Source organism: Meriones unguiculatus, chromosome 21, assembly GCF_030254825.1.
Source record: "Meriones unguiculatus strain TT.TT164.6M chromosome 21, Bangor_MerUng_6.1, whole genome shotgun sequence".
Lineage (NCBI taxonomy): Eukaryota > Metazoa > Chordata > Mammalia > Rodentia > Muridae > Meriones > Meriones unguiculatus.
The window spans coordinates 17431012-17450358 of NC_083368.1; the positions used below are offsets into that span (position 1 = coordinate 17431012).

Sequence of the window (19347 nt, forward strand, 5' to 3'; positions counted from 1 at the left end):
GTCATGAATCCTGTTTATACACTGAGAACATGAATGATGTATTTTTAAAGGCCAGGGGTAGCAGGTATTGAGTCAGCAGATAAAATATTTGCAAAATTAGACTGATCACCCAAGTCTGACCTCTGGAACCCATGTGAAGGTTCCATGGTCTCTGCATCACTTCCTGTCTCCAGGTTCCTGCCTTGAGTTCCTGCTTGGCAGTGTGGTTGCCTAGCATGCATGAAGCCCTGAGTTTGATCCCTGGGCACACAATGTGGTGGTGCATGTTGAAAATCCTAACATTCCAGAGGCGGAAGGAGGAAGATCAGAAGTTCAAGGCCATTCTCTGCTCAAAATTAATTAAAGGCTCACCTAGGACCCTGTTTAAAATAAACAAAAAAGTAGTTTACTTCTAAAAGGTAAAAGGGATTACAAAAAAGTTAGGAAATATGGGAGAGACCATTAAATTAATACATTCATGCTAGATGCCTCTGTCTTCTGTTTTTTGGGTTTTTGTTGTTGTTGTTAGAGAAAAGGTAATGGGGAAAATTCAGAAGGATGACTGAGGATGGTAGCAATAAAAGCCTGCAAGGTGGGGCTGAAGATGGTGGCAGGCCACATACTGGGCCGGTGTGGACTCACTTGGCAGTGTGACGCCCTCCAACAGCATATTGCAGGATGGAAAATCTGACAGATCAGGCTGCACCTGGGGACGAGCAGCAGGTGTGCTGAGAGGCAGAGAGGTATGGAGGCCTAACTCAGGGATGGAAGAGCATAAGACAAACCACGGCCACACACCCACACACCCACACATCCATACCCACATAGCCACCCTAGTTTGCTCACCCTGACTAATCTGTTACTTATATGGTAAAATATTTTCTTTTTGACAGAGTACTGCAACTATAAAGACCTACTTATCTTGAGCTTAAATTATTTCATTGGGTTTTTAAAAAGTAAAAGTACTATGCTCAGAGTAAAACAAAACCCCCAAAGTACAGAAGAGTATGAAGACAATAACCTTTCAGCCAACATTCAGAAACAAACGTTGTTACAGTTCTCTTTCGGTTTTTTGTTTTGTTAATTTTCTGTGGCAGGGCTTCATGGAATCCGGGATGGTCTGAAATCATTGCATAGCTGACACCTCCCACCTCCACGTGCTGACGTTAAAAGCGTGTGCCACCACCCCCAGCAACCTCTGTACACTAGACTCATGCTTTTTTTTCTATATGTGCATTTATAAAAACTTGCAATAGTAGTGCTTAACTATTTTTGCACATTCTGAAATTATTCATAAAACTGTTTTAGAAGTTGTTATATGAAAGTTAGCTATATTAGAAGTCATTGTATCAAAATGATATGTTAGCTATCACTTTGTTTTCAGCAGGAACTCTTGTACTTTAACTTGTAAGATAGGTAACAGGAGTCTTTAAAGCCTGCCACTCAGTTAACTGCTTCTCTCATGATCTGCATCTTCAGGGTATAATATGCACATAATGCTGTTTATGTCCCATATACAATGAAGACAATGACAGAATGGCACTGCGTTTAATACTTACCTGTTCCTCTAACTTCGCTTTGTTTTCTGTCATCTGTTCTATGAGTTTACCGAGTTTCTTTAAGCACTTAAGGTCACTTCCCACTTCCTTTTCTATGAAGGCGGACACATACAAGAGTAGTGCCTCATCGTCTCTGCCTTGGCTGAGCTGCTCGCTTCCGACAAGAGCTACACTGTTCGTATCACCTACAGAGAGGGAAGGCAGCTACTCAGCACCGCTGCATGGCAGAAGTACAAAAGCATACACGGCTATAGCAAAGACACGTGCGCTAGTGCACTAGGCTTCAAGGTTTAACCGAGGGCTGGAAGGAGAGCTCAGTGGTAGGGCACTTGCCTATTATGTACCAGGCCATGGGTTCAATTTCAGCACAGCATTTAAATATAGCCACACTGTATCTCTCGCTCCAAACACATGCATCTGAGGGTACATAGATAATACCTGAATTGTAACAGCAAAGCAGTCAGTCAATTATCACAAAATGCCCATGGGCTGGCAAAGTTTAGAGCAAAGGAAAAAATTCCCCAAATCTCAGTTTTCAAGAGTCATGGGTATGACCCTTGACATAACTTTTCAAAGTTGGTAAGGAACTATGATTTAGAATCAAGAGGCTGGGGCTGAAGAGATGGCTCAGTGGCTAAGTGCACTATCTGTTCGACCAGAGGTCCTGAGTTCAATTCCCAGCAACCACATGGTGGCTCACAATCATTTATACTGAGATCTGATGCCCTCTTCTGGCCTGCAGGTGTACATGCAGAGGAATACTCATATACATAAAACAAATAAACTTAAAAAAAAAATCAAGAGACTGCTCTGGCTTTAATATACATGAAAAACAGTATTGAAATATCTATTATTGGAACAATAATTGAAAAAAACTGAGATGGAAACCCAAACATAAAAACCCATACAGATAAGACTTTTAAAAATATTTTTATTTATTGAGAGAGAAGAATAATAATGGAGAGAAACATTTACTAAACATTAAAACAAGTAATTCGGGGACTAGGGATGGACAGCTCAGTGGTTAAGAGCATTGCTGCTCTTCTAGGGGACCCAGGTTCAATTCCCAGCACCCATATGGCAGCTCACAACTGTCTATAACTACAGTTCCTGAGATTCTGAGACCCTCACACACGCATTCATGCAGAGAAACCACCAATGAACATAAAATAAAATAAATGTAAAAACAACAAAATAACAAAAGCAGTCCCTGAAGAGTACTGGATTTCTAATAACCTGCCATGCCTGGCTCATCAAAATAAAATGACAAATACCTACATTTCTGACATATTTTTCTGTCCCAGATAGGAAATGGAGGTACCAGGTCTTTCCCTGGGTTTCCCACCCAGACCAAGACGCAGGACCTAAGTTGTGTTCTACCTCCACCAAATTTCATTGCAAACTCACGGAGGGCAAAAGTACAATTAAGCGATTATCAAACCTCTTGAACCCAGTAACAGTGACCAGCGTCACACCCTCCAAATAACTGATAGCAAGCTGATGTTTCATTAAGGTGACCGGTCCCAGGGAAGTCAGACCAGTCACTGCGCTAGCTGGGAGTGTCAAAGTGCTCTTTCTATATTTTACAGTCTTAGAAAGACAAAAGTCCACGTGCAAAGATAACTAATATTTATTATTGTTTAAGCACTGTACAGAAAAAAAAAAAAAGATACTTCATTTAAAAGATGGCAGGCTAAGAAAGCTCTTTTGCAGACCCCGAAAGGGAGCTGCGAAGTACAGCTAAACAAAAAGAACTGAGGGTTTGGAGCCTGCTTACTTTTCTCCTCTGTGTTCTTCATTTCGTCACCGCTCTCGGGGCAGCTCTGGCGGAAAAACAGGTGTGACAAACAAGTCAGGACTGAAATAGAATGCGTACAGAGCTCCTACTGTCGGGTGCAGAGGCGCTAGGCGCCTCTCCCAGGGGCGTTCCGGACGCTGCTGCCACCTCCCCAGAAGCCTGGACCACCTCCCCCCGGTCACTGAGGCCACCTTCCCGCCAACTCTCAAAGCTGTCATCTTCCTCGCACATCAGACACTCCACTGTGACTCCTTCCCCGGGGAAGCCCTTGACTGCCTCGGGCCGTGGGAACCAACTCCACACACTTCCAAGTCAGCCTGGAGGGGACAACCTCCCCAGGGAGGTCCGTGCCACCTCACAGGGACACCAGCGTCCCTTCCCCGCGTTCCAAGGACGCCTCACCGGGGCTGCCGGCACCCCGCCGATCTCGCCAGCTGGGAGCATCCTGCCTCCGCTCGGGGCCCCGAGGCCATGCGCTGCCGGCCTGGCCCGCAGAGTCCGGCTAGTGCGGCCACAGGCGGGACAACCCAAGCAGACGAGCCTGCGGGGACGCCAGGCGGAGCGCCACCTCGACTTCCTATCGCCGTCTCTCTGGTTCCGTTCTCTTTGCCTAGAGGGGCCTGTCTGCGTTGCCACTGTCCTGCTCCCTGGCGCCCCCTCCTGGCTGGCTGTCAGGTCGGCCGTCCGGGGAACCTAGCGACCCTACTGCTTCCCAGGCGGTCGGGGGTAGCATCCTCCGCTGGGACAGAGCTCCCTCCACTTCTTTAGAGTTATTAAAAATAGAATTCGGATCCGGGCGTGGTGGCGCACTCCTTTAATACCAGCACTCGGGGAGGCAGAAGCAGACAGATGTGAGTTTGAGGCCAGCCTGCCCTACAAAGAAACCCTGTCTGGAAAAACAAAAAAGAGCATTTGAGAATTTGCTGCTCAAAAAAAAAAAAAAAAAAGGAACGAAAGAAAAGAAAATAATTCGGCCCTGGTATAGTGACTCACACATGTAATGTCATCATTTGGAAGGTGAAGGCAAGAGGATCAGGGGTTCAAAGTTCAAAGTCAGCTCCAGCTACACATTGAGTTCAAGGCCGCTGTTGACTACAAGTAATTTGGTCTCAAAACAAAACAAAAAAACCTTTAGCTCCGTCATGATGGCAAGCCTCATAACTTGGAAGCAGAAGGCTTATCACTTTTGCTGTACAGCTTCGTCTATTAAATGAGTTCGGTATCAGCTAGGGCAACTTAGAGAACACCTGTCTCAAGAAGGCTCAGCCCTTGAAGGCACTTGCTACCAAGACACCTGAGTTCCATACCTTCCAACACCGTGGAAGGAGTGAACTGATTCCTGCAAGTTGCCCTCTGACCTCCACATGCCTCCCCGTCACCCTATCAAACACATGTAAAAAAAAAATCAATAATAATCATAGAACTTGAAGGTAGTTCTCCTTCTGTGCCATTTTTGTGAATCTTTGTGTTTATGTAAATATTTAGACACTATCCTGACGAGAATGATCGCTATGGCTGGAAGCGTCAGGGTAGGCTATTTGGTTTGGCGTGATGGGAGTTTGCCAGTGATTGCTGGTATCTAGATCGTAATTTAATGCTGGTCAGATTGCATAGAGATGACCTCCATATTTTCAAACTGGGCGACCCAGATCAGTTTGCAAGAGGGTTGAAACATTACAAGGCTTGCCATCATGAGGTGTGGCCTTATTGGAGCTGATGAGCCCCTGGCAGCTGGCTTTGAAGTCCCCAAAGCCCACGCCATTCCCGACTTTCTCTGCCTTGCTCTTATGGACAAAGATACAGGCTCTCAGGTACTGCCCCAGTGTCTTGCCTGCCTGCCTGCCTGCTGCCGTGTTCCCCATGATGACCGCCATGGACTTGGAGGTGATGCCTCATGACAGCAGTAGGAAAAAGCGTAATCCAAGCGTCAGAGAGGCAGGGGCAGGGATCCTCAGGCTTGCTGGCCAACCAGTCTAGTTGAATAGATGAGCTCCAGGGTCAGTGAAAAACTTTATCAAAAAAGTACACCAAGACGGATCAGAGGGGAAGGGAGCTGGCCAAGCAAACCTGACAACGTGACTTTCAGCCCCCCAAAACCATGTGAAAGCAGGAGAGAGCCAACACCTACAGAACCGTCCTCCGGCCACACGCATATGCATGTGAGCACGCCGATGTATACACTCACATATCTTAAACACACAACGGTGGAAGGGAAGCTAAGGCGGCAGGATCCTGCAGCAGCTGACCACACGCCATCAACAACTAGAACACGGGGTCACGAATTCGGATGCCCTCTCACAAAGTCCAAGAGAAACACAAAAATTTGAAATAACACATGGTGTTTGTGTTTGTTTGTTTAAAAACAGGGTCTTACCCTAACCATTGTTTACCTGGGATTCCTTACACAGCCCCAAACGACCTTAAATTTCTGGTCCTTCTGCCCCCATCACCTGAGTGCTGGGATTACAGGCTTGTGACTATTCACAAATCTTGATTTATTTTATTTTATTTTACTTTATTTTATTTTATTTTAATCTGAGTTGAAATCTGACAAAATATTAGCTCTGAAATACTATGGAGGTCTTTGATTTGGTGAGTTTGCCCCAGGAAGAGTATGAGAAGAACAATACCTTTTTTTTTCTTCTTTACCCCAAAGCATAAACCACCTATGATGGGGTTTTCTTGAAGGCAACCCTATTGGGTAGCTGTCAAAGGTAAGAAGTAGCAAAAACTGACCAAAGCGGGCACATCGCCCCGAGTTCCAGGCCAGCCTGGGTTACAGAGTAAAAATCCCTGTCTCAAAGAGGGGTTGGGGGAGAACGGCATTCTTGATTCTTGTTACACTTGCGAGTACCAAGTTGTCGCAGAGCAATAAAGGGATTCGGATGTCCTTGTTCACTGAGTGATGGCATGCAACAAGAAAGGGCGATAATGTGTGGACACGATCAAAACACGACGCAAGCGTGAAATGGTTGATAGGAAACCCATTCAATAAGCATGCACTATTAACTATAATAAAAGGCCGTAAGTGTGAAGGAAGCTCTCGTTCAAGCACAATTAACAACCAATAAGGCAGTCTCCGTCTTCGTTTTTGGAGTCCTAAAGGCGTTCAGAGTTCTTTGCATTTGCAAGACGCTTCCCAGGGCCCGGTGGGCGGAGCGTCCTCCGGGACCCGTGGGCGGGCGGAGCGGGCTCCGCCCCGGGGCGTGGCCGGCGCGGCGCAGCGCTGCACGTGTGCGAGCCCGGCGGAGGGTGGGAGACCGTCCCGGAGAGGGGCTCGGCGCGGTGCACTGTCGGCGGGTGCGGGTGGGCGCCGCTGTCCCGCGTCCCGAGCCGAGCCGCCGCTCCGCCGCTCGGCCCGCGCCCCCAGACTCCCGGTAAGTGCGCGGCGGCGCGGCGCGGCCCCAGGCCTCCGGAGAGGCGCGCGGCCGGGGACGGTGGCCGGCCGAGCTCGCCGCCCGCGGTGCTCCCGGTTTTGCCGCCCCCGGCTCCACGCTCCCCGCTCTCCGGTCTCCGCTTCACGGACCCCCCCGATCCACGATCCCACATCCCTTATTCGCGATCCATGCTCCCCGATTCCGGCTCTCCGCCCTTAATCCCTGCGGGTCGTTAGGCGGCGCCGCGTCCCGATCCCCTTTCTGGCCGTGGCGCTGTGGGCCAGAACCTTCGTTTCCCTCCTTCCTTACCGTGCGGTGTCTCGGGCGTTCTCCAAGCTCATCTCTCTCCCAGAAAAGCAAACCAACCTTCCCCAGTCCTGCTCACTCCTCTGCTCGCCCGAGCAGCCTGCACGGCTCCAGGCCTGCTGCTGGGTACTGGCCGCAGATGTTTTACGTGCCGGGCAGGCCTCGGGCTCTTCTCAACCCCGGAGAAGCGACCAGGCTGACATCTGGGGTCCTTTCTCCAGCCTCTGCTGGGTGGCCGTGCAGGCTACTTCCCCTTCGGTCCTTACCATCCGCCCATCACTGAGAGGGCTTTAAAAAGTATGTGGTCATTGCTGTTAACTAGTGCCTGTCAAGAAAGTAGGGTTGGGGTTCAAAGGCCAATTCTTTAAAAAAAAAAAAAAAAATCTCTAAAATATAGGTGTTGTTTTGGTTTGTTCCCACCCTTAGGAGCATACATCTGGGGCCATCTGTAAAATAGTGTCAGGGCGATGTTTTTATTATTGAAGGAGCTGTCACTGCAGTGAGAAAGAGGGAAGTTATGTCCAATCATTAGCCAATAGCCAACGGTCAGAATTTGTTAATTTAACAAGCTGAGCACGTACCTCTTTTGTTTTGAAACAGGACTCACTATGTAGACCAGGCTGGCCTGAACTGGAGGCACCTCTTGCCTCAGCCCTCTGAGTGCTGGCCTATAGGGGCAGCCACTGAGTTCCCCTGTGAACATGTCTCTCTCTCTCTCTCTCTCTCTTTTTTTTTTTTTGGTTGTTGTTGTTAGGGAAGGGTTGAGGCAGAATCTCCCTGTTACGTAGCCTGTCAGTCCTGGAATTCTCTATGTAGACCAGGCTGGCCCTGAACTTCATAAGTCTGGGCCACTGCACTCAGCTGTTAGAGGGCTGGGCAATACAAGGCACCAGTGAAGCTTGAGATTTTTGCACCCTGGAAAGAAATAACAGAGCAGCTGGTCTGTAAGCCTAATTCCTGGCTGGGATCCTTACAGGTTCCCTTCTGGCCCTGTGGTGCTCTCAGGTCAATTTTCTTCAAGGCTTTAACACACCCTCACCCTAGACCAGCCCTCTCTGCTCACCCTTTGTTTGTTTGAGACAGGGTTTCTCTGTGTAGCCTTGGCTGTCCTGGACTCACTTTGTAGACCAGGCTGGCCTCGAACTCAGAGATCCACCTGCCTCTGCCTCTCTAAGCACTGAGATTAAAGCCGTGTGTCACACTGCCCGGCTTCTGCTCACCCCTTTCTCTGCCTTCCTTCTAAATGGCTTGAATGTCCCCATATGGGCTTGTTTGTTTGTTTGTTTGTTTGTTTGTAGTATTGAAGACTGAACATAGGGCATGCTAGGTAAATGTTCTAAGCACATCCCCTACGCATTCATTTATTTTATTTTTTAATCTATCCTCAAGAAGGTTGTAATGTTTGATTGCAAGAAGTCTCCCATTTTTCTCCAGTGCCTACCCAGGATATGCTCAATAAATTGTTAGAGTAAATGATTCTGATAGACTTCTTAATTTTTTCAGATCAGGATGTGGAGTATGCTCTGCTGATAAAGAAAGTCATGCCGCTACTGCCGGCCTAGGCAGGAGGATCGCAAGTCCAGACCTGCCTGGGCTACGGTGTAAGCTCAAGGGCATTCTGAACAACTCAGAAGACCCTGCCTCAGATTAAAAACAGGGCAGAGTAGTTCACTGTTAGCAGCCTTGCCTGCCCTCACCGCACTTCCTGAGACCCTGTCTCAAAGAGCAAAGGTATTTAAAGAAACCATGCTCAGGCATTAGCAATAACCAGGGAGTGGTGGTACATGCCAGCACTCAGGGAGGCAGAGGCAGGCAGCAAGGCTAGCCTGGTCTACAGAGTGAGTCCAGGACGGCCAACGGGCAACACAAACAAAAATAAACAAAAAGCACTGGAAGTTGCCCAGGAATCAACAAGTGAATGGGCGTGGTGGCACTAGCCCTAAATCCCAGCACTTTGGAAGCAGAGGCAGGCAGACAACCAGGGCTATGTGGGAAGGTCTTGTCTAAAAAAAAAAGGTCTTAGTTGTGTGTATGTGTCATGTCCCTTCTCCCCAAGGACATACTAAATGCCAGTGAACAAAATTGAATAGGAGGAGATATTGGAGACTTGATCCACAGTATCATATTTTAGTTACCCAACAACTTAGGAGAAGGTAAATGACACACTTACTAAATTGCAGTACCTCTGACTGACCTCAAGTTGTAGAGATGTGGGGTTCTCTCTGCAGCTGAGAGAGGTGGACATTCTGACTCTTAAGTCCCTGAGCCAGGCTGCATGCATGGCTTCTGCATGGCTGTGCTTGTGGCCTCTGAACAGATATCGGGATCTCCTAGGATCTGATTATTAGGAGCCCGTTATAATTACTCCTCAGTGATTGTCCTCCTCAAGTGGTCATGTCTCGCCAAGAAGTAATACCTGCCAATCCTTAGAATCTCCCTTATTTTTATTATCTAATCATGGCTGTTTCTGGTTTTTCACTAACCCCATGTTAGACGATTAGAATATTTTTGGAGCTCGTTTATGGTTTGTGCGGATATGTTTGCTAAGCTCATTAGTAAGGTCACTTTTCTGTCTCTATGTAATAAAAATAGAAATGCTTCCATCCTTCTTTCAGTTTCAAGAAAGATCCGGTCGATAGGTGCTCACAGTTCAGAACATCTTTGTTTCAATTGCCTTGCGTTTGGCTCTCTCCTGAGCTCCTCTTTACTGGGAAAGTCATGTGGCATCTTAGATTTTGCAATGTACATGGTCCAGTTAGATAATAATCTGGTTTTTGGGGCTGTTTTTTTACATGTAAAATGCATGGTGGAGCACATCTGCAATCCCAGCACTCAGGAGGCTGATGTTGGAGAGTTAGAGTTAAAGGCCAACCTTGTATATTTACAATTTATGGGAGAGGTTGTTGGTTGTTGTTGTTGTTGTTTTTACTATTATCTTGTATTTCTGTGTTTTGAGGGAAATGTAAAGGGAAGCCAGATTTGTTTATATTAGAGAGAGAGAGAGAGAGAGAGAGAGAGAGAGAGAGTGTGTGTGTGTGTGTGTGTATATATGTGTGTTCGTTGCATGTGGAAGTCAGAGGACCACTATGCGAGTCACATGGGTCCTGAAGTCTGATTCATCAGGTCTGGCCTTTGCACTCCCTTACCACTAAGCCGGCTCTCTGGCTTTGTTCCTTACCTTTTGAGAAGAGGTCTCTCACTGAATGTGGAGTTCAGCAATTTGGCTATATAGGCTAGCAGTGAGCCCCAGAGAATCCCGTCTCCACGTCTCCACCTTGCCAGCCTCAAGCTTTTTTTTTTTTTTTTAGAAAATAAAAACAAAAAACCCTGAATGCTAGGGATCAAATCCATCCAGATCCTCATGTGTACTAGACAAGCATTTTACTGACTAAGTCACCTTCCCTTGCTTTTTTTAGTCAGGATCTCTTGTATCCAAGCTGGCCTTGAACTCCTACTCCTTTGTAAATACTGTTTTTATTTCTTCCAGTGAGGGGGTGAGATAACAGCTGTTCTCAAGCCTTTGTAGCTCTTTCTGAACTCTGGCTGGCTGGTTCAACTAAGCTTACTCCTTTGTAAATACTGTTTTTATTTCTTCCAGTGAGGGGGTGAGATAACAGCTGTTCTCAAGCCTTTGTAGCTCTTTCTGAACTCTGGCTGGCTGGTTCAACTAAGCTGTTCTGGCCCAAACTCCTCTCTAAGCTGACTGATTCAAACTGGCTTCTATTAGCTTCTGACTGAATTGCTCTGCCTGGCCTAAAACTAATTCTTGTGGTTTCTTCTCATTCTGTGACTCATTCTGTCTTCACCTATGTCTAGCTTGTTCTCTCTGCAACCTGTCTTTGTAAAACTGTCCTGGTTAAAACAAACAGACAAACAAACAAAACCCCTTTCTCTCCTTATCCTGCCCTTAAGTAGCCTCTCTTTCCTCTCCTGTTTTTGTAAGAGTTGGACATATCCTATCTGACTCATTCTGTCCAGTCTTTCTCTGATTTGTCACATCACTTTCAAACATGGCTGCTTCCCTCCATAAACTAACCTTACCCTCATTTTTTGGGATTAAAGTTGTGTACTAAGGGTGTGTCTATGTTCCAGCCAGATCATACTGTAATCCAGAGCATGTCTTGCATTCCAGTCAGATCACATAGACTTAGAAGGTCTTTGCATGTGATCCCTTGCCAGATCAGCCATGTTGCTGGATTAAAATTCCTCTACAGTCCTTCTGTTTCTGCCTTCCACGCGCTGAGATTGCAGGTGTTTACCACCATACCCGGCTGACCTTATAGGTCATAACTCTTGGTATGGTTCAGGTATGCTTTTATTTATATGCTACTGTATTTTATCGGTTTTGGAAAGATACTGCGTGCACCTGGAACAAGATTATAATAAAAACAGTGGTGGAAACACAACTGCTATCAGCTGACCACCCGGGTCCTCCCCCAGAAGTAGCTATCTTTTGCGGTTCCTAGTCAGTTCTATCTACATATTATTCAGCTTACTTATTTTTTAATTTTATTGTATGCACGTGTGCCTGCTTGTCTGTGTGTGTACTCTGTGTACAGGAACCTGCAGGACAGAGCATTACATCCCCTAGAGTGGGAGTTAACTGCATGAGGGTGCTAGGAACTGAACATGGAGCCTGTGGATCCTCGGAAAGAGCAACAAGGCCTCTTGACTTCTAAGACACCCACCCATCCCTTCAGCCGTTCAGTTTGTTGGGTTTGTTGTCTGCTGGGGTTTGTTGTTGCTGCTGTTTCGTTTATAAAGTTGATGTGTACGAGTTTGACATGCATGTGTGTGTATACCATGTGCATGTCTGGTTTCTGCAGAGGTCAGAAGAAGGCATCAGATCCCATGAAACAAGGCAGGAGTGGTCGTGAGCAACCATGTGAGTGGGATATTGGAGACCAAACCCAGGTCCTCTGCAAGGGCAACCAGTGCTCTTAACAACTGCTGAACTACCTTGCCTCCCCCTCTCTATGTTCTTAAGATAAATCCCTAAAAACAACAACAACAAAAACATTTCTGGCTTAAAACTACAGAGAGAGGTAGGAGATTTTTAGGGGGTTTTGTTTGTCTTTTTGAAGCAGGATCCTTTGTTATAAACCTGATTGATCTGAAACTCACAAAAATCCGCCTACATCTTCCTTCCAAATGCTAGGATTATCGGCGTGTGCCACCATGCCTGGCTTTCTTAAGACTTTTGATGCAAACTGTTGTGCTAGCTTTTAGTTTTTATATACTGGAGTGTATGTAAATGCCAGAATTACTCATTAAAAAGTTACTTTGACTTTTTATTTATTTGTATTTGTCGGTGTAGGTCACATGTATGTGACTGCCTTAGAAGGCTGGAAGAGTGTCATCTTGTGGAACTGGACTTACAGGTGGTGGGGGCCAGTTGATATGGGTGCTAGGAACCAAACTTGGCTTCTCCGGAAGATCAGCAAGTGTTCGTAACCATTACGCCATCTCTCTGCACCCCTGAGAATTATTGTAATAAGTGATTTTTTTTAAAGGGCTCTTTGAATAAAGGTCACTGTGCTTCTGTTTGCCAAAACCAGCTTCCATATGGGGGATTGTTAACTTCTATACTTTTCTCCTTTGAAAGGTTCTCTTAAATGTTTTGTTGGAGCCTTAAAGATGGAAATGACAAGCGTGTCCCTGAAACGTGGTTGCCTTGCTGTGGAAGATAGTGACGGTGTAGCGCCACGCGAGGAGGCGAAGAAACAGAAGGTCTCCGAGTGCTGTCTCGCCAACAGTCAGGATGAAGGAGCGAACGATGGTCTACACCGCAGTGCAAATGAGCCTGGGCCTCCAGAAGCTGAAAGTGCCCTGAAAGATGAAAAGAGTTCCAGCGCCCAGGTGCAGGAGGAGGAGGAAGAGGAGGAGGAGGAAGATGGCCTTTCTGAGGCAGGGGAAGAGGAGGAACCAGAGAGCTTTGCAGACATGATGAAGCATGGGCTCACGGAACTCGATGTCGGCATCACCAAGTTTGTGAGCTCTCATGAGGGCTTCTCGGGCATCCTAAAGGAAAGGTGTGTCTAGTAAGCGTGTTTGTTTTAGTTGTGCTAGTACTTTCTTTCAGAAAGAAATCAGAAGTACAGTCTTGCACTTGGCTTTCTGTATTTCTATTCAAACTCCAGGATTTAGGCATGCTAGCCAAGCCACAATACTGAGCTATAGCCCAGCCCTTCCAATTTGCTCCCTCCTTCGTCTCTTTCATTTTCTAGTCTTTAAAAACAAACGAACAATAACAACAATAACAAAATCTTTTTTTGTCTGTTTCTTGAGGCAGTTTCTCACTAAGTAGCCCAGGTTGACCCAGAAATTGTCTTGAACTCTCCATCCTCAGCCCCTTGGGGGTGTGCCTTCACACCCAGTTTTCCATTTAGTTTTCTAATCCTAAGGGTTGTTGCCATTTCTGACAGAGTGTTGGGGAGCTGCCCAAGTAAGTAAATGGTGTTGGATTTGAAGCTGTTTACTCTGGGACTGGGCCTTAACCCTCGGGCTGCGTGTGCCCTAGGCACACACTCCTGCCGTACCTGTATCCATGAGAATGCTTCTTTTTTTTTCTCCTCTGTTTCTTTTGCTTTTTCTTGACAGGGTCTTGCTACATAAAGCACTTTGGTTTTTAGTTCACAATCTGGCTCATAATGAATTCTTAGTTCTTCTTAAGGAGAGATTGTTTCCAGAACTGTTTGAATGAATATAATTTTCCTGTAACACAGATTGTTAGTATGTGTGGGTAGAGTTGGGGGTTAGGGGGGTTTGTATCTGTTTTGCTAAATTCTTTTAGACATTTTCAAGGTGTTTTGTTTTTTTTTTTTTTCTTTTTGAATTCATCTTATAATCTTGAACTTTTTCATTTGAATAGACCATGTTTTCAGTAGGAAGAAGTTATTTGGAGCCAGAAATTGGATATTATTCCGTTCAGCTACTTAATATGAATTTAAGGCTCCTGAGCTTCAGTAGCCACATCCAAAAGATAGATAATACATAACAGTGTCACAGTGAGAATTGCTAAGAAGATGTCAGGTGTGAAGATAGAAGCAAGCTTTCATGGTAGCTCATGGCAGACCTAATGAATTCTGGTTTACCTAGCTATATTTAATTAATTTATTTAGTTTTAATTAACTAGTTGACTGTATTTATGGCTTTAATATAGACTGTATAGTAGGTTTGTATATGTGCGTGTGTATGTGAAGGCCAGAGGTCAACCTCAGGTGTCCTCCTCAGTTACTCTGCACATGGTTTGTTTGTTTGTTTTTTAATTTATTTATCATGTATACAAAGTTCTGCCTGCATGTACACCTGCGCGCCAGAAGATGGCACCAGATCTCATTTTAGATGGTTGTGAGCCACCATGTGGTTGCTGGGAATTGAACTCAGGACCTGTGGAAGAGCAGCCAGTGCCCTTATCCTCTGAGCCATCTCTCCAGCTCCACATTGGTTATTTCTTAAAGACGATTTTATGTGAATGATGTGAGTGCCTTCATGTGCTATGTGTACCTGTGTGTGCATTGCCCAAGGAGGCTAGAAAAGGAACTAGGGGTACAGGCAGTTGTGGGCTGCCGTGAGGTTATTGGAGACCAAACCCATATTTTCTGTAAGGGAAGCTAGTGCTCTTAACCATTGTGCTATCTCTTCAGTCTTTCTGTATTGCTTTTGGGATAGTCTCAAAACCCAGAGCTTTCCAATTCATCTGGACTGGCAGGCCTGCAGGTTCCAGGGAGCTCTTGTCTCTGCCTTCCCAGCAGATTACAGGCATGTGCTTCTACACCTGGCTTTTTCAAGTGCTGAGGAGCCCAAGCCTTCACCGTGCTTGCTTTTCAATATTGAAGGACTCTCATTTTGCATTTGTTGATATTCTCTGTAATAATATTTTAGACACTTCTAAAATTGCATGTGTTTCGGTGTTCATTAAAATAATAAAAAGTTGCTCGGTATTACTTTACAATAAAGATTTCCTTTAAATCTCTTGTTTTGAATAATAATAAACTTTGTCCTAAACTTACATAGAAAGTAAAACATTTAACATCTGAAAAACTTTGCTTCTCTTTTCATTAGATACTCTGACTTTGTTGTTCATGAAATTGGAAAAGACGGACGGATCAGCCATTTGGATGACTTATCTGTTCCTGTGGACGAAGAGGTAGAACCGTCTCTAGAAAAAGCCATCCTCTGTAGACAGTAGCTCTTCCTAATGATCCTAGAAATGTGGTTTTGCTGCCCGTGTGTGACTCTCTTGCTTTCTGTGGTTAAAGGACCCTCCAGAAGATGTGCTCACAGTTTTGACAGCCGAGGACAAACAGCAGTTGGAGGAGCTCCAGCTTTTCAAAAATAAAGAAACCAGTGTTGCTATCGAGGTAAGCAGCGCAGGAGGCGAGGGCGCAGAGCCTGGTGCTTCCTTTTGGAGGGATGTTAACACCTGACCACTGAAGAATCATCTGTGTTTAACAAAAGGGTGATTTGTCCTGTTGATCTCAAGGAGCAGTCTACCATCAAGTACTTTTTTAAAAATCAGGACCAATAATCAGTTTCAAGATAAATATACCAAAAGAAAACGTTGGTTTGTTTTTTATTTCCCCGAAGCAGGATCTCACAATCTAGGCTGGACTTGAACTTTTATTCCTCCTCTTCATCTTGCAAACACTGAGATTCATTGTTTATCAGCACATGCAGTTTTTATTGTTTGGGTCAGGGTATCTCTATATAGCCTGGACTGACCTTAAATTCAGTCTCCGCCATGCCTAGCCAGCAAAGTTATGTTTTTCTTTTTCTTTAAATATTTATTTATTTATTTATTATGTATACAATGTTCTGCTTGCATGTCAGAAGAGGGCACCAAATCTCAATATAGATGTTTGGGAGCCACCATGTGGTTTCTGGGGATTGAACTCAGGACCTCTGGAAGAGCAGCCAGTGCTCTTAATGTCTGTGCCTTCTCTCCAGCCTACAAAGATATGTTTTTCTACAAAAAGAAATTCCATGACCACAGTAGAACAAAGATCTGCCGATTGGAACTTCAAAATGGTAGTTACATGGCTGTAAAGGACCCTTCCCCCATGGGGGTCAGGTGCCTGACCCTGGCAGGAGGCTCTGGTCTTACAGCTTCTTAGTCTCTGATGGAGTTCACAGGGAAGCAGAGGAGGACGCCCTTCCCCCAACTTGGATCTACTGCTGCCTGAGAAAGCTTACACAATAGGTGGAATAACAAAATGCCATTATTCAGGCTTTTTCCTGCAGACATTTTATTTTCCTAGATTAGTTCATCTAGTGAAATTGTGACATTACCTAAGCATGGTGCTGGGGATCAAAACCAGGGCTTTCTACATGCTGATCATATGCTCTGCTACTGAGCTGCAGCCCCGCTTAGCTGTTTTTGTTTTGAGACAAGACCTCACGTGGCCCAGGCTGGCTTGGAACTGAAACTCATTGGATAGTCAAGGATGGTTTTGAACTTCAGGTCCTCTGGTCTCTCTCTACCTCCTAAACTCTGTAATTATAGATGTGAGCAGCTGTACCAAGTTTCTAGAGTACTAGGGATCAAACTCTGGACTGTGTGCTAGGCTAGCATTTTACCACTGAGCCACACCCCCAGCCCCTGAACCACAATTGTAATAAACTACTAAATTATAGATTGACTAAAATGTCTCCTTTTATCACTTAGTATCTTAGGGTTTCTGTTGCATGAAAAGACACTGACTACAGCAACTCTTATAAAGGGAAACATTTACTCGAGGCTGGCTTACAGTTGAGAGGTTTAGTCCATTTTCTTCATGGTGGGAAACATGGCTGAATACAGGCAGACATGGTGCTGGAGAAGGGCCTGAGAGTTCTATCTGGATCCAAAGGCAGCAGGAAGAGAGAGTGATGCTAAGCCTGGATTGAACATCTGACACCTCAAAGTCCACCCCCATGACTTCCTCCAACAGGCCACACCTCCTAATACTGCCACTGCCTATGAGCCTGTGGGGCCTTTCTCATTCAAACCCCCACACTACTCCAGCTTCTCACAGTTCAGGATCTTCCTCCAACACACCTCTGCATTCATGCCACACCACCATTGCCTGGTTCTTAAATTACTGAATTTAGCCTCAGACAAAATCCTTGACAATAACAAGTAGAAAAGTCCTAGGAATAGGTTGTAGGTTCTCTCTGCAACTCTATGCAGTTTGATTTGGTTTGCCATGTTTTTGTTTTTTGTGGGTTTTTTTGTTTCATCTTGTTTTGTTTTGTTGTTGTTGTTGTTTGTTTTGTTTTTATTTGAGAGAGGCTCTCACCATACAGCCTCAGATAGCCTGGGGCTCTCAATCTAAAGCCTCCCAAGTGCTGGGATTGTGGGCATTCATGACTCATCATGTCCTGCCTTTGTTTTGAGGTTTTGTGGTTCTGGAGATTGAGCCTAGGGGTTCGAAAATACTCAACTGAGTTTTATTCCTAATGCTAAGAATGCATTTATTTTTCTAGTTTGGTTTTTGGTGAATTATTTTATTATTTGAAACAGGTTCTCAAACTCTATGTAGCCAAGGATAACCTGGAACTCCAGATCCTCATCTCTATCTTCCAAGGGCTGAGGTTGTAGGCTTTCATTACCATACCTGACTGACTACCAGATCTTTTTCTTCCACATGGGTCTGGGGGTGTGTGAGTATAAGTGCATGTGGAGGCCAGAGGACAGCCCTGGGTGTCATTGCTCAGGAACCACATACCTTGATTTTTGGGACAGTCTCTGACTTGGCCTAGAACTCAGTTAGCCCCAGCTAGCTGGCAGGTGGGCCCCAGGGAACTGTCTCTCGTTGCCTCTCCAGTGCTGGGAAGGGAAGTGTGGGTCACCACTCCCAGCTCTTTTGTATGGGTTCTAGAAGCCCAGCTAGGGACTGATTGCTTGGCAAACCCTGTCAGCCCCTCAGATTGTACCTCTTCGCAGTTTTATTGCCACCGACCAGAAGTTCCAGAAACAAACCCTTTCCTGTATGTGCTTTCCGTCTGTCTTCCACAGCCTATGTAGTTTTGTCGTGCTATTCTTTTCAAAAGTCTCATAAATTGCATTCTATACTTTTTTATGTCACCAACAAAAATAATATTTTTGCTGTTGAAAAGGCACCAGGCTTTGCCGACTTCTCTCTGTTCAGCTATATTACACAGGCATCTGCCTGTGTGGCCCACACATTCCTGCATCCACCTTTTCAGCACAAGAGTAAGTTAAAAAAAGAAAAAAAGAGCTCTTGGGTTGTTTGTTTGTGGTCTTGTGACCACATAATCTATAAGTGTGTTCCATTTCTCATAACAGCCTCTTAAACTAGTAGGACGCACTGGCATGGGCCTGGATTTCAGCACTCGGGAGGAGGTGGAGGCAGGAGAATCAGCCAGGATTATGTAAGACCCTGTTTGGGAAAATGTTTTGTTGTTTGTTTTGAGATAGGTTATGACTCTGTGGCCTAGAACTCACTCTGGAGACCATGTTAACCTTGAACTCACAGAGATCTGACTGTCTCTGCCTCTGAAGTGTTGGAATAAAGACATGAACCATCACATTTGTCAAAAAAATAAAAAATAAAAAAATAATAATAAAAGAATCTTTTGGGGCTTGGAGAGATGGTACAGTGGTTAAGAGCACTGACTAACCTGCCAGAGGACATGGGTTCAATTCCCAGCACCCACATGGCAGCACACAACTGTGTGTAACTGAGCCAATACCCTCACATAGACAGATATGAAAACAAAACACCAATGCACATAAAATAAAATCATTTAATGTATCTTTTAAACTAAATTTAAAAAAAAAAACAAAACCTTAAGCTCTCATCAGTAGTAGGTAGTTTCAAAGCTTAGACTACCAGTTAGCTTCTTCAGCTTCCGTGGCTCCTACTCCTGTCCACTTCTCCCTTTCCACTTTTTCACCCCACCATGGCCAGAAGTGAGTGGAGAGGAGTGGGGAAGCAGTGAGAAAGAGTTTCCCTGTGTATGGATTTAAGAACTGTAGAAGAGCAGTTGAGGCTGGAGAGATGGCCAGCAATTAAGACTACTTGTTCTTGCAGAGGACCTGAGTTCAGTTCCCAGCACCTACATGGTGGCTCACAACTGTCTGAAACTGCAGTGAAGGCTGGAGAGATGGCTCAGTGGTTAAGAACACTCACTGGCTGATTTTCCACAGGCCCTGGGTTTGATTCTTAGCACCCACACAGCAGCTCACAACTTTTTGTAATTCCAGTTCCAGGGGATTTGATTGAGTCACATGCAGGCAAAACACTTATGTACATGAAATAAATAAACACACAAACATAGGCATGAAGTAAAATAAATATATCTTAAAAAAGAAAAAAAGAAT

The 19347-nt window shown here is 45.3% G+C and overlaps 2 protein-coding genes across 4 annotated transcripts in view; one reads left to right on the plus strand and one right to left on the minus strand.

Annotated features, from left to right (window-relative positions):
- Positions 1–3938, minus strand: part of Rint1 (RAD50 interactor 1) — a 30553-nt gene extending 26615 nt beyond the window's left edge. Inside the window, exons 1-3 of one of the 2 annotated variants that reach the window (XM_021661441.2) lie at positions 3739–3938; positions 3316–3361; positions 1539–1723 (exon numbers count right to left, since the gene is read on the minus strand). In XM_021661441.2, the coding sequence (XP_021517116.1) occupies positions 1539–1723; positions 3316–3361; positions 3739–3780 (273 nt within the window). In that variant the 5' untranslated portion in view covers positions 3781–3938. The remainder of the gene's footprint in view (positions 1–1538; positions 1724–3315; positions 3362–3738) is intronic. The other variant, XM_021661442.2, reaches the window with a different exon arrangement.
- Positions 3939–6551: 2613 nt separating this feature from the next.
- Positions 6552–19347, plus strand: part of Pus7 (pseudouridine synthase 7) — a 44040-nt gene continuing 31244 nt past the window's right edge. For both annotated transcript variants that reach the window (XM_060373965.1, XM_021661443.2), the window contains exons 1-4: positions 6552–6713; positions 12625–13051; positions 15084–15168; positions 15281–15382. In XM_060373965.1, coding sequence (XP_060229948.1) covers positions 12657–13051; positions 15084–15168; positions 15281–15382 — 582 coding nt within the window. In that variant the 5' untranslated portion in view covers positions 6552–6713; positions 12625–12656. The remainder of the gene's footprint in view (positions 6714–12624; positions 13052–15083; positions 15169–15280; positions 15383–19347) is intronic.